Below are 13,040 nucleotides of genomic sequence, written 5' to 3'. Positions count from 1 at the left end.
GGGTAAATCTTGTCATTTGCTGTTCCTACCCACCTGCCCCAACCTTGGACAAGCCACTACTGCCATCCCCCCCCCCCCGGCATCCACAGCCCTGCCTTTGGGGGGCTCCAGGTCTCCTTTTTGGGGGGCTGTGGTTGCTGCTGCCATGGGCTTAGTCCCTGGCCCCTTGTGTCTTTGTGTGTGTGTGTGTGTGTGTCCCCATGGGCACAATCAGCCCCTGTGGCTGCCAAGAGCAGTTCTATGCCCCCCACTTCACATGCAGCAGCTTTTGGGGGGGGGGGGGGATGATCGTGGCCTCCCCCCAGCCTGAGCCCCTTCATTCACCTCCAAACTACTGGAAAGCTGTTGAGAAACCAAATGTTCCGGGTGGTTTTTAAGGGGGTTTTTGTGAGTGGAGAGCAAAGAGGGGTTTGGGGGGGGGGGGGGCATGTCAGATCCTCCCCCCCCCCTCCCCTTCACACACCCCCCCCGGAGCAAACACTAAACCTGTTTTATAGGAGGCTCCTGGCGGCTTCTTTTTGTAATGACTTTTTAAGAAAAAGCTAAAAAAAAAAATAGAAAGAAAAAGCAAAAACTTGAACAAAAACCAAACGTGGTTCTATGGGGGGGGGATGGGATATTTGGGATATTTATCTGTAGCTCCCCCCACCCTGGGGGCTTTTACCTTGGATTGTATTGTCCTGTGTGTTCAGGGAAGGGGGGGACTGAATGTTTCACCTGTAGTGCTTTATATATTTCTTTCTTAGCTGGAAGCTGGGTTGGAAGGGGGGGGGGGTGTTAATTCTGCCCCCCCAAACCCCTTCCCATGGATGCCGGCACACTCCCTGTCTTGCACGCCACGTTAATGTGTTGAAATGAGCATTAAAGAGAGGATAGCTCCGGCCTCGCTGCCTCCTGTGCTGCAGGGGGGGGGGTCCCTAGGACTGTGGGGAGGGGGGAACCATGGGGTGCTGCAGGAGGGTTTGGGGGTGTTGGTTGGGAGGGTGTGTGGGGTCGCATCCTGCACTGTGCAAGGGGATGGGGGAGCAGAGCATGGCCCCGGGGGGGTGGTGTGGATGTGGGACTGAAGGGGGGAGATGCGGGGCTTGTGGGGAGGGGGGGGATGTGGGTGGGGGGATTGGAGCAGGGCTGGCGCGCCAGCGCGCTGAGGATGGATGGATGGATGCGGGGTTGCCATGACAACTGCATCCCCATCCCCATCCAAACGCCCCCGGCCTGCAGAGGAGGGGGCTGCAGCCGCTGCCCCCGCACGGGGAGGGGGGGATGGAGCCTCATTGGTGCTGGGGGGGGGGGGGGCTGTCCCACGGCCCCGTGTCCCGCTGATGGGGCTGAACCCCCACCTTGGACCATGGAACCAAGCCCCACCCTCACCCCTAAACCCACCCCCAACACTGCCCCCCCCTTCCCCAAAACCTCCCCGGTGGGGCCGTGGCAGCGCCATGGGGAGGGGGCTCCGTGCTGTTGGGGGGGCCCTGGTACTGAGGCCGGTTGCGGCTGCAGCACCGAGGCTGGGGGGGGAGCGAGGCTGTTCCCGGTGCTGCCGCTGTCACCGTCCCGCTCCGGCACCGCAGGACAAGGGACAATGTGGAGCCCGCCCATCCCCGGTTCCCCCGGTGCGGGGCCGGTTCCCATCTCGGGACCGGGGGGGGGGGGGGGGTTGAGGTTGATTTCCCCGGTTCCCGGTCCCCACCGCCGGGAGCAGCCCCCGGCCGCGCAGCTGCGCCCGGTGTCAGCCGGAGCCGGGGCATGAGCTCAGCGGGGTGCGAGGCACGGGGTGGCACCGGCGGCACCGCGGCGGCTGCGGGGTGCGAGCGGCTGCACCGGGCGCCCCGTGGGGATGGGGCCAGCACCGGCACCCGGTGCCGGTGTCTCGGGGCCCGCCCCGCATCCCCCGCATCCCCCCCCCAAAACCCCGCGCTGTTGGGCGGCGGCCGCTTTAAAAATGCAAATCAGCCCCCTCCCCTCTCGCGGCGCGGCGGCGGCTCAGCCAATGAGAAGCGGCGGCTGCTGGCTGCGGTAACCGCTGCCGGGCGCGGGGGCCAATCGCGACGAGGCGCGGCGGGAGGGAGGCGTGGCCTGAGCCACCCCCGCCCCCGGCGCGGTCCCGTCCCGGAGCGCGCGTCTCGGAGCGGGCGCGGGGCGGCGGCGGAGCGGGAGCGGGATCGGGAGCGGGGCCGGGGCGGGAGCCCCGCAGGTGAGTGCGGCCCCGCAGCCGCCATGGGGAGCTCCCAGCGCCCTCCGCGGCCCCGCGCACCGGAGCGGGCTGCGGCACCCCCCGCTCCCGCAGCATCCCCCCCTCCCCGGGGCAGCCCCGTTACGGCCGGACCCCTCCCGCGCTGTGTGCGGGGCTCCCGCTGTAGCGCGCCCCGGTGCCCCCCCTTGTTTCTCCGTGCACGGTGCGGCTCCCCCCCCCCCCCCCCCCCTTGCCCTCCCCACATCGCCGCTCCCGGTGCTGCGGGCTCGGTGCTTTCCCTCCTTATTCTGGAAGGAGCATCCCCCCCCCGCCCGCCCGCCCTGCACGGGGGGTGCCGGGGTGCACGGTTCCCCCCGCTCCGTGAGCACCCCCCTTGCCCTGTAGCTGCAGCCCGGGTGGGTCCAGCCCCCCCGCAGCTCCCCGCACCCCCGCCGGTGAAGGTCACCGCTGCGGTGCCCAAGGGCTGCCCTATTGGGGTGTCCGGGGGGGGGGGCCCTGCCGCAGGACGGGGCGATGCTGAGTGTCCCGTGTCCGTGTGTCCCCCCCTCCGGTGCCCCCCGTTCCGCTCGGGGCCGCTGCCGCCTCCGGGGACTTTGGCCTGGGGGGGGGGGGGGGGTTCGCGGCTGCTGCGGCCGCTCGGGACCGGACGCGGGCTGGGGTCCGGTACCGGGGTCCCCCCCTCCCCTCCCGGCCCCGCTCCTGCTCCATCCTGCCCGGGGGGGGGGGGACGGGGACCGCGCTGAGCCCGCCCCACTCATGACACAGGTGGCTGAGCCCGTGCGGAGGCGCTGGGGGGGCCGGGGGCTGTGCCCTCACCTCTCCTTGTCTCTTCCCTCCCCCCAGACCCCCTGCGGACAAGGATGATCGGGGGGGGCCCTGGAGCCCCCAAGCAGCCCACGGTGAGTGGGGTCCGTCCCCCCCATCCCACCAACCCCCAGCCATGCACCAGCCTTTGAGTTTCCTGTTTATCTCTGATGGGGAGCAGGGCCGGGGGGGGCACAACTTGGGGGTCCCCTGATGGGGAGGGGGGGTGCTCCGATGTGGGACCCCCAGCATGGATGAATGCGTTTGGGGTGCAGCAAAAGGGGGGTCCCCGTTTGTGAGGGACAGAGGCTGCCGGGGGGGGGGCGGGGTTGGTTTTGGGGGGGCCATTGGGAGCAGCCGCCACCACGCAGCAGCAGCAGCAGCTCATCTATTATTCAGCTGCGTATCTGGTGTCGGGCCCAAGCACTGCCCCAGCGGCCCCCCCCCGGGCGCTGCACACCTTGGGGACAGGGGTACAGCCCGGGGGGGGGGGGGTGTCCTCACCGAGCCCCCCCCCCCATCCTGATAAGAGCCAATGTTTCCATAGGGCATCGGGAGCTGAGCTGGGGGGGGGGTCCCCACGCTGCTGTCTCCCCCCCTTTCCTCCTCCAAGATGTCCTACTTCACTGAGCACTTCTGGGTAAGCCTGGACCCCCCCTATGCGTGCCCCCCCACCATGGGTGCCCCCATCTATGGGTGCCCCTGCTCTTCCCACAGCTCTCGGAGGGGGGGGGTGGTTCATGACCTCCATTTGGCCCAACGCCTTCATTAACGCTGTGTGTTAATTGCTGTGGGGAGGGAAGGGGGTGATGGGTTCCCATGGGCCACCCCCCCTGGCCATGGTGCTGTCCCTGACCCCCCCCTTTCCCCATGGAGATCCCCATCCCAGCACTGGGGGGGGGAAGTTGGCATCGCCAGAGCGTGGCTGGTGCTTCCTGGTTCATCTCTGCCGGTGTCTGGCATCTTCCTGCATCACCCCCTTCCCCTTGCCTCAGTTTCCCCATGTGGGGCCACCTGCACCCTGCACCCACCACCTAGATTGGGGTGGGGTGGGGGGGGCAAGCAGGCAGCACCCACAATAGCACCCGGGTTAGGGGGGGGTGAGGGGGGGTCAGGCCACCCTGTTTGTGCTGTTTCCGCCCCAAACGGTGCTTCCTGTTGTGCACCGCGGTGGCAGCATCCCGGGGGGGGGGGCACTGGGTGGGATTTGGTCCCCCGCCAGGGCGAGAAGAACCACGGCTTCGATGTGCTCTACCACAACATGAAGCACGGGCAGATCTCCACCAAGGAGCTGGCTGACTTCGTCCGTGAGAGGTACCTGGGGTGTGATGTGAAGGGGGGGGGGGGTCCCCGCTATCGCCCGGTGCCATCCCCAGCACCTCCTGTCCCCAGGGCTACCATCGAGGAGAACTACGCCAAGGCCATGGTGAAGCTGTCTAAGATGGCCACCAATGGGACCCAACTGGGGTGAGCAGGGGGGCTGAAGCACCCCGTGATGGTTGAGAAGGGGGGGGACCCTGCTCACCCTTGCCCTGGTGTGTCCCATCCTTGTTCCCCGCACCCCGATCCCAGGACCTTTGCGCCGCTCTGGGAGGTTTTCCGCATCTCCTCGGACAAGCTGGCCCTTTGCCACTTGGAGCTGATGAAGAAGCTCCACGACCTCATCAAGGAGATCTCACGCTACGGCGAGGAGCAAGGCCGGGTGCACAAGAAGGTACCGCATCCCCCCCCCCCATCCTCCCCATCGCACCCCAAAACCCCTGTCCCCCATTCTACCCTATGTGTTTCCCTCCCCAGTCCAAGGAGGAGGTGTCGGGGACGCTGGAGGCTGTCCAGATGCTGCATGGGGTGGCCCAGTTGCTACCCAAGTCCAAGGAGAGCTACCACAGCAAGTGCCAGGAGTACGAGCGGCTCCGCAAGGAGGGCACCAGCCAGAAGGAGATCGACAAGGTCGACCCTGCCCCATGTCCCTGTCCCCATCATAGGGATCCCGGTCCCTTCCCCACCATGGAAGTGGGGGGGATGCTCATTCCCACCACCCCATCCCACAGGCAGAGCTCAAGTCCAAGAAGGCCGGCGAGGCGCTGCGCAGGGCGGTGGACAAGTATAACGCTGCCCGCGCCGACTTCGAGCAGAGGATGCTGGACTCGGCCATGGTGGGTGGCACCGGTGGCCTTGGGGACCCCTCTCTCCATGGGGCCAGGCCACCCCAACTGAGCCCCCATGCCCTGGTGATGCCAACCATGCTGAGCCCCTCTTCATGTTGACGCCAGCCCCGTTCTCAGGGGGCTGAGCCCCGTTCCTTGGGTTGTGCCCCCCCCTGCCTGGGAATTCTGTTCCTTGTGGATGTGTCCCCATGGCTAAACCCCCATTGCCTGGGCATGGAACCCCTGGGGACACCCCCCCTCTTCCTCATCCCTGCTCCCAGCGCTTCCAAGAGGTGGAAGAAGCCCACCTGCGCCACATGAAGGGTCTCATCGGCTCCTACTCGCACTCTGTGGAGGACACCCATGTCCAGATAGGGCAGGTGAGTCCCCAGAGGGGTGAACAACAAGGGGGTCCCCCCCTTTTTACTGTGTCCCCCTCATCCTGCTGCTTCCTTCGCAGGTGCATGAGGAGTTCAAGCAGAACGTGGAGAACATCGGCACCGAGATGCTGCTGCGGAGGTTCGCCGAGAGCAAGGGCACAGGGAGAGAGCGGCCAGGTGAGGGGGGGGGGTCCCCCCTTTCACACCGGGGTGATGCTCCCCATCCTTGCATATGAGGGTCCTCGTGGCTCATCCTGCTCTCGCCTGCAGGGGTGCTGGACTTTGAGGAGTACCGGCTGGCCCCAGCGCTGGAAGGCAAGTACGTCTGCGCCCACAGCCCCATGGTGGGGATTGTGGGGTCTGGGGGGGGGCTGCTCACCACTCTGTGCTTCCCCCCCCCAACTCCTCTCCAGGACCCAAGAGGAGCCGTAGTAAAGCTTTCCGTATCCCTGGGTTGAGCCGTAAGGAGAGGGACCGTGATGCTGGGTAAGATCCCGCTCTCTGAGCATCCCCGCATCCCTTCCCAGCTCCGGGATCTAACACAACATCCCTGTTGTTCCCTAGGGAATCCCTGGATGCCGAGGTGGTGAGTGTCCCCGTGCCAACGCTGGGGTTGGCTTTCCCCACCCTGGGAAGCAAACACCTCCCTGAGCATCTCCCCGCAGGGCTGCCCGGAGGTGGATGAGGACGGGTTCACCGTGCGCCCCGATGTCACCCGCAGTATCCTTGTGTTGGAGCAGACGGGGGGGTGGTGGTGTCAGTTTTGGGGTGTCTGAGGGCTGGGTGTTGCCTTAACGGGGGCCCAGCCGAGGGGGAGAACCACGGCTGCTCCTCCAGCGATTCCGACTACGACGAGGACGAGCCCCGCAAGTTCTACGTCCACATCAAACCCGTGCAGCCCCGGGAGGCACCCGGCAGCGCTGAGGCCACCATGGAGCAGCTCAAGGCCACTGTGGGGAACCTCATCCTGCCCCCCAGCATCGGGGTGAGCTTTGGGGGGGATGCCAGGAAGGGTCCCCAAGGACTCTGCTGGGGCCAACTTGACGCCGGGTCCCCATTCTCTTGCAGGGCACCGTCAAGAGGCAGTCATCCCGTAAGTGCCACCCCGGGGGCTCGGTGCAGGTTTAGGGGACCCCCCTGGCTCCATGTCCCCCAACGCTGCCTGTCCCTGTCCCTCCGCAGGGCATGCAGCATCTCTGACCCCAGCCCCGAGCGATGTGGACTCTGAGGGCACACTGGCAGCAGGTCAGGCTGTGCTGGGGTTATGGGGGGGGGGGCAGTGCTGGGTTTTGGGGTACGCTGGTTGTGCAGCACCCACCGTGTCCCCTCTCCCCATAGGTGACAGTGCAGGGAGGGGGTGCCCAGCGGCGCAGATGAGCAGGTACAGGGTGAGGGGTGAGCGGGGCGCTGTGGGGTGATGCCACCCCCAATCCCCCCTCTGAGGGGGGGTCCGGATGGGCTCTGAGCCCCCCTCCGCTCTGTGCCCTGCGCAGTGGCCCTGGGAAGGCTCCCCCGGCCGCCGCCCCCCCCTCTGCTCTCTTCGGGCCCCCGCTGGAGTCGGCTTTTGAAGCGGAGGAGTTCCCGGGTGAGGACCGGGCCGGGGGGGGGGAGGCAGCGATGGGGCAGACCCCGGGGCTCGGATGCTCTGGCGCTGACCCTGGGGATGGGGGGGTTCTCCCCGCAGCCCCCCGCTCCTACGTCCTCACCTCCTCATCCTCGCCCTTCTCCTCCTCGTCCCCGGAGAACGTGGAGGACTCGGGGCTGGATTCCCCATCGCACCCCGCGCCCGGACCCTCCCCGGACTCCAGGCCTTGGACACCGCAGCCGGGGACCCCGCAGAGCCCCCTCCCCAAGCAGGGCAGCTCCCCCCCACCCCCGCCGGCGCTGCCGCGGCCCCGCAGCCCCTGCGGCCGCCTCCCGGAGCCCCCCGGCTTCGCCGTCTTCAGCGGCCCCGGAGCAGAGGGGCTATGGGGGGACGCGGCGCGGGGGTCCCGGGGCCGCAGCAGCCGAGCGGGGCCCCGAGAAGCCCCCTCCCCGGACCCCTTCGGGGAGCCCCTCCCCTGGGTCCGGCCCCGCAGCCCCGGTGGGGACCGGCCCCGTCCTTCCTCCAACTCCGCTTCCTCCTCCTCGTCCTCCCCGGCGCCGCCCAGCGCGGGGGGCTCCTGCAGCCCCTCGCCATGGACCTGCCAAGGGTCGGGGACGGGGTCGGGGTCGGGGCTGAGCGAGGGCAGCGCGGCCGTGGCTCCCCCCCCACAGCCGGGTGAGTGATGGGGGTGCAGGAGCTGCCCCCGTTACCCTTAGCTCTGTGTCGTACCCCCCCCCCCCCCAGGGTCTCACCTTAAGAACAGGGCTGAGACCGGACCAAACTCATTGCATGGCTGAGACCTCATAGACCCCCCCCGGGAGGTTCTGCCATGGTGGTACCCCAGCACCCAGCTCCCCATCACTGCATCCCCAGCTCCCAAGGATGCTCAGACCCCCTGGGAAAACCAAAACTCCCATTTACCCAGCACCCAGCTCCCCATCACTGCATCCCCCAGCTCCCAGGGATGCTCAGACCCCCTGGGAACCCCAAAACCCCCATGTACCCAGCACCCAGCTCCCCATCACTGCATCCCCCAGCTCCCAGGTATGCTCAGACCCCCTGGGAACCCCAAACCCCCATGTACCCAGCACCCAGCTCCCCATTGCTTCATCCCCCAGCTCCCAAGGATGCTCAGACTTACTGGGAACCCCAAAAAGCCCAAGTACCCAGCTTCCCATCATGGCATCCCCAGCTCCCAAGGATGCTCAGACCCCCTGGGAACCCCAAAACCCCCATGTACCCAGCACCCAGCTCCCCATCACTGCATCCCCCAGCTCCCAGGGATGCTCAGACCCCCTGGGAACCCCAAACCCACATGTACCCAGCACCCAGCTCCCTATTGCTGCATCCCCAGCTCCCAAGGATGCTCAGACCCCCTGGAAACCCCAAACCCCCATGTACCCAGCACCCAGCTCCCCATTGCTGCATCCCCAGCTCGCAAGGATGCCCACCTATCCCCAGGAAAGCACCCCCATACACAGCTCCCCATCACCACCTACTTCTTTATCCCTTCTCCCCCACCCCCCCCAGATGCTGCCCCCACTTGGCCCAGCGCAGCCCCCCGGGATGTCCCACTCGTGGCCCCCCCACGCCGCTCCCGCACCAAGAGGCCGGCAGCCGGTCCGGCTGCGGGCAGCAACAGCGACCTGGTGCGTGGCCAGGGATGTGGGGACCCCCCCCTCATCATGATGGGGGTCAAACCCAGACACCCCCCCCTCCGATGCTGTCTTGCCTTGCAGTCGCGCTCACTGAGCCCCTCTCCCTCCTGGAGCTGCGGCCCCTCACACTCAGCCCCGGCCAGCCTGGGCGAGCGCGGCTTCTTCGCTGTGTCCCAGCCGGCGCTCGGTGGGTTTTGGGGGGTCGGGGGGGGGTGTCACAGGTTTTGGGGGTTCCAACCGAGCTCTGATCCTGTCCCCATCCCCAGGGCTGTCGCGGGGTCCCAGCCCCGTGGTGCTGGGCTCGCAGGATGCGCTGCCCGTGGCCACTGCCTTCACGGAGTACGTCCACGCGTACTTCAAGGGGCGAGATGCTGACAGGTACCGGGGGTACCGGGGGGGGGGGGTCAGGGTTACCCCCCTGAGCACTGCACCCCATTGCTGACCCCCGGCCTGTCCCCGGCAGCTGCCTGGTGAAGGTGACGGGGGAGCTCACCATGTCCTTCCCCGCTGGCATCATCCGTGTCTTCAGTGGGAGCATGGCCCCCCCAGTGCTCAGCTTCCGCCTGCTCAACACCGGCGCCATCGAGCAGTTCCTGCCCAACGCCGAGCTGCTCTACAGGTACCTGGGGACACGGTGGCACTGCGACAGGATGGGGACACCCCAGCTGGTATTGGGGTACCCGGGATGCAGGGACCGTGGTGGATGCTGGAGAGCTGGTAGTTGGGTACTGGTGGATAGTGGGCACCCTGGGAGGTGGTGGTGGGGTACAGAGAGTGCCAGGGGGGCACAGGTGTCCTAGGAGGGGACATGAACACTGATGGGGAGCTGTGTATCGGGGTGCTTGGTTTCCTGGGAACATCCATGGGAGATGCAGTGATGGGAAGCTGGGATTTTGGGGTTCCCAGAGGGTCTGAGCATCCTTGGGAGCTGGAAGATGCAGTGGTGGGGAGCTGGGTACCAAGGATCCCAGGGGTTCTGAGCATCCTTGGCAACTGGTAGATGCAGAAATGAGGAGCTAGGTACCAGCGATCCCAGGGGTCCTGAGCATCCTTGGGAGTGGATAGATGCAGTGATGGGGAGCTGGGTACCAGGGATCCCAGGGGTCCTGAGCATCCTTGAGAGCTCGTAGATGCAGTGATGGGGAGCTGGGTACCAGGGATCCCAGGGGTCCTGAGCATCCTTGAGAGCTCGTAGATGCAGTGATGGGGAGCTGGGTACCAGGGATCCCAGGGGTCCTGAGCATCCTTGAGAGCTCATAGATGCAGTGATGGGGAGCTGGGTACCAGGGATCCCAGGGGTCCTGAGCATCCTTGAGAGCTGGTAGATGCAGCAATGGGGAGCGGGGTATTCGGGTGCTGTGTTCCCAAGCTGCCCAGGCACCAGTGCTCACTGACCCCATCCTGGCAGCGACCCATCCCAGAGCGATCCCAGCACCAAGGACTTCTGGCTGAACATGGCTGCGCTCACCGGGCACCTGCAGAAGCAAGCGGAGCAGAGCCCGACCGCCTCTTACTACAACGTGGCTCTGCTCAAGTACCAGGTGAGCCCCTGGAGGGGACAGAGCCGGGTCCCCTGCTCCTGGGGGCAGCAGGGTCCCGCTGACCCCCTGAACCCCCTCCGGTCTCCCCAGTTCTCACGGCTGGGCCCTGGTTCGGCGCCGCTGCGGCTCTGTGTGCACTGGGACTGCGCCCCGGGTACCACGAGGGTCAGCATCGAGTACGGCTACAACGGGGCTGCACTGGCGCTGCCCGTGCCCCTCGCCAACGTCCACGTCCTGCTGCCCGTGGATGAGCCCATGGCCAACCTGCGGCTGCAGCCCGGGGCCAGCTGGTGAGAGCAGGGGGGGGATGAAGGATGCACAAATGCATCCCACAGGGGACCCTGAGCTGGGAGATGTGGGTGCTGATGGGTGAGGGAGGTGGGATGAGGGTTATGGCAGGATGGGATTGGGGACATCATTGGGGTATGGGTGCTGATGGGTGAGGGATGTGGGATGAGGGCTAAAGCAGTATGAGATCAGGGGGCTTGGGGACATTGGGATGTGGGTGCTGATGGGTGAGGGAGGAGGGAATGAGGGTTAAGGCAGGATGGGATCAGGGGGCTTGGGGCCATTGGGATGTGGGTGCTGATGGGTGAGGGAGGTGGGAATGAGGGATAAAGCAGGATGGGATAAGGGGACTTGGGGACTCTGAGATGTGGGTGCTGATGGGGTGAGGAAGGAGGGAATGAGGGTTAAGGCAGGATGGGATCAGGGGGCTTGGGGACTTTGGGATGTGGGTGCTGATGGGTGAGGGAGGTGGGATGAGGGTTAAAGCAGGAGCGCATCAGGGGTCTGAGGCCTTGGGGCCATTCCTGTGTCCTGGCAGGAACCTGGAGGAGAAGAGGCTGCTCTGGAGGCTGCTGGATGTGCCCGGCGCTGCGGGGCAGGGAGGTGAGGACAGAGGGGACTGGGAGCCGGATCCGGGCTCGTTCCCCACAGCCCCCCCAACCCCTGTGCTGTGCCCCCCCCAGGCTGTGGCCAGCTCTCGGCCAGCTGGGAGCCGCTCTGTGGGCCCAGTAAGCCCAGCCCCGTGGCAGCGCAGTTCAGCAGCGAGGGCAGCACGGTGTCGGGTGTTGAGGTGGAGCTGGCGGGCGCCGGGTACCGCATGTCACTGGTCAAGAAGAGGTTTGCTACAGGTAGGGCTGGATGGGAGCAATGGGGGGAGGACAGGGTTCTCTCCTCATCCTCTGTGGCCCCAGGGTACATGGGGTCCCTTCCTTGCAGAGGAGAGGGTTCATTCCTTACTCTTTGGGGCGCATGGGGTCCCTTCCCTGCTCCTCATCGCTCTGGGATGCATGGAGTCCCTTTCCCAAGGTGGATGGGGTCCCTTTTCTAGAGCGCACTGGGGTCTCTTATCTGCTCCCTATGGCCCTGGGGTGCATGGGGTCCCCTTCCTACCACCCCAAGCTCCATTTTCCCCTTACTGGGTGATGCCCCATAGCAATGCCCCATAGCGATGCTCACCTCAGGAGGGTGCAGGTTGAGCCCTGGCCATGGGGCAGTGATGGTCCCTGTGCTGGATACGTGTCCCCAGCCCTTTGCAGCCGCCTCTCACCCCTTTTCCTCCACAGGGATCTATCTGGCGGGGTCCTGAGCTGACCCCCCTGGGCTTCCCCCTTGGTTGTGTGTGAAACACTGGATGGAGGCCGGTTGGGGAGGGGGTGCTGCCCTGTAGGAGCCCCCCTCCTCTCCCTCCTCATCTCCCTCCGGCCCCCCTGCTCCATGGCTGTCACTGCATCCCCTTCGCCCTCCCCTGTGCTGTGACGGGAGCAGGAGCTGCTCTTTTATTAAACACTTTATTTTCTAACCCCCCCTGCCACTTGGCTCCCACCTGCGTCGTACCCCGGAGCCCATCCCTATGGCCTCTGGGCTGCTCCATGGGAATGGGGCTCTGGGATGCGGGAAACTGAGGCAGGGAATGGGTGGTGCTCGGCTGAGTGCTTGTATCTGGGGGTGCTGCTGCCCAATCTGCAGTGGGTGGATGGAGGGAGGGATGGATGGAGGGAAGGAGGGAGGGAGGGAGGGAGGGAGGGATGGAGGGAGGGAGGGATGGATGGAGGGATGGAGGGATGGAGGGAGGGATGGAGGGAGGGAGGGAGGGAGGGAGGGATGGATGGAGGGAGGGATGGATGGAGGGATGGAGGGATGGATGGAGGGATGGATGGAGGGATGGATGGAGGGATGGATGGAGGGATGGATGGATGGATGGAGGGATGGATGGAGGGATGGAGGGATGGATGGAGGGATGGATGGAGGGATGGATGGAGGGATGGAGGGATGGATGGAGGGATGGATGGAGGGATGGAGGGAGGGATGGGTGGAGGGAGGGAGGGAGGGATGGAGGGATGGAGGAATGGATGGATGGAGGGATGGAGGGAGGGATGGGTGGACAGGCAAATGGATGGATGGAGGGACAGGCAGATGGTACCTGGCAGGGATTGTTTCCCAGCAGCACATCCCTTTGCCACCGGGCTGCAGTGCTCCTGGCTGCAGGGGAGGTGCAGGGTGAGGGTGGCCCCGGGCTGCCTCTGCAGACAGGTACCGGGGCAGCTCAAGCTCTTTGCAGTGCTCCCAGAACTGTTTGGTGCTGATGGGCTCTTGTTGGGGTCCCCGTGTGCTGCCCAGGGGACCCCTGTCCTGGGGCTCCATCCCTGAGGGTCAGGGCTGCTCACAGCAAACCCGGGCACCCAGGACCACAAAGGGGACCCCTCTCTTCAGTGATGCTGAGCTC

At 66.1% G+C, this 13,040-nt stretch overlaps 1 protein-coding gene across 1 annotated transcript; it reads left to right on the top strand.

The window, feature by feature from the left end:
• The first annotated feature begins 2,959 nt into the window (after nucleotides 1-2,959).
• Nucleotides 2,960-12,116, top strand: FCHO1 (FCH and mu domain containing endocytic adaptor 1). Its single transcript, XM_061356089.1, has 28 exons — nucleotides 2,960-3,093; nucleotides 3,546-3,638; nucleotides 4,221-4,312; nucleotides 4,391-4,465; nucleotides 4,571-4,712; nucleotides 4,796-4,948; nucleotides 5,050-5,154; nucleotides 5,427-5,525; nucleotides 5,606-5,702; nucleotides 5,796-5,840; nucleotides 5,939-6,011; nucleotides 6,090-6,111; nucleotides 6,191-6,245; nucleotides 6,332-6,510; nucleotides 6,594-6,618; nucleotides 6,708-6,770; nucleotides 6,864-6,906; nucleotides 7,019-7,110; nucleotides 7,210-7,785; nucleotides 8,641-8,759; nucleotides 8,850-8,955; nucleotides 9,035-9,146; nucleotides 9,232-9,387; nucleotides 10,177-10,309; nucleotides 10,400-10,599; nucleotides 11,136-11,200; nucleotides 11,281-11,445; nucleotides 11,881-12,116. Exons 2-28 carry the CDS (start codon nucleotides 3,612-3,614, stop codon nucleotides 11,901-11,903), a joined length of 3,042 nt encoding a protein of 1,013 aa, XP_061212073.1. The 5' UTR covers nucleotides 2,960-3,093; nucleotides 3,546-3,611; the 3' UTR covers nucleotides 11,904-12,116.
• The last annotated feature ends 924 nt before the right edge of the window (nucleotides 12,117-13,040 follow it).

The sequence above is a fragment of the Neopsephotus bourkii genome, unplaced genomic scaffold, assembly GCF_033783945.1.
Source record: "Neopsephotus bourkii isolate Nb327-2 ecotype Australia unplaced genomic scaffold, CSIRO-AGI_Nbou_v1 NB_838, whole genome shotgun sequence".
NCBI lineage: Eukaryota > Metazoa > Chordata > Aves > Psittaciformes > Psittacidae > Neopsephotus > Neopsephotus bourkii.
Note: the sequence above shows the minus strand (reverse complement) of the source record. Positions and strands in the feature narration are given on the sequence as shown.

Bases quoted from the DNA above. Each gene is read 5' to 3' on its own strand.
- FCHO1 (XM_061356089.1), top strand. From the start codon at position 3,612: ATGTCCTACTTCACTGAGCACTTCTGG. The intron at 5,155-5,426 runs GTGGGTGGCACC...CCCTGCTCCCAG, and splicing joins GGATGCTGGACTCGGCCATG to CGCTTCCAAGAGGTGGAAGA. The intron at 5,526-5,605 runs GTGAGTCCCCAG...CTTCCTTCGCAG, and splicing joins CCCATGTCCAGATAGGGCAG to GTGCATGAGGAGTTCAAGCA.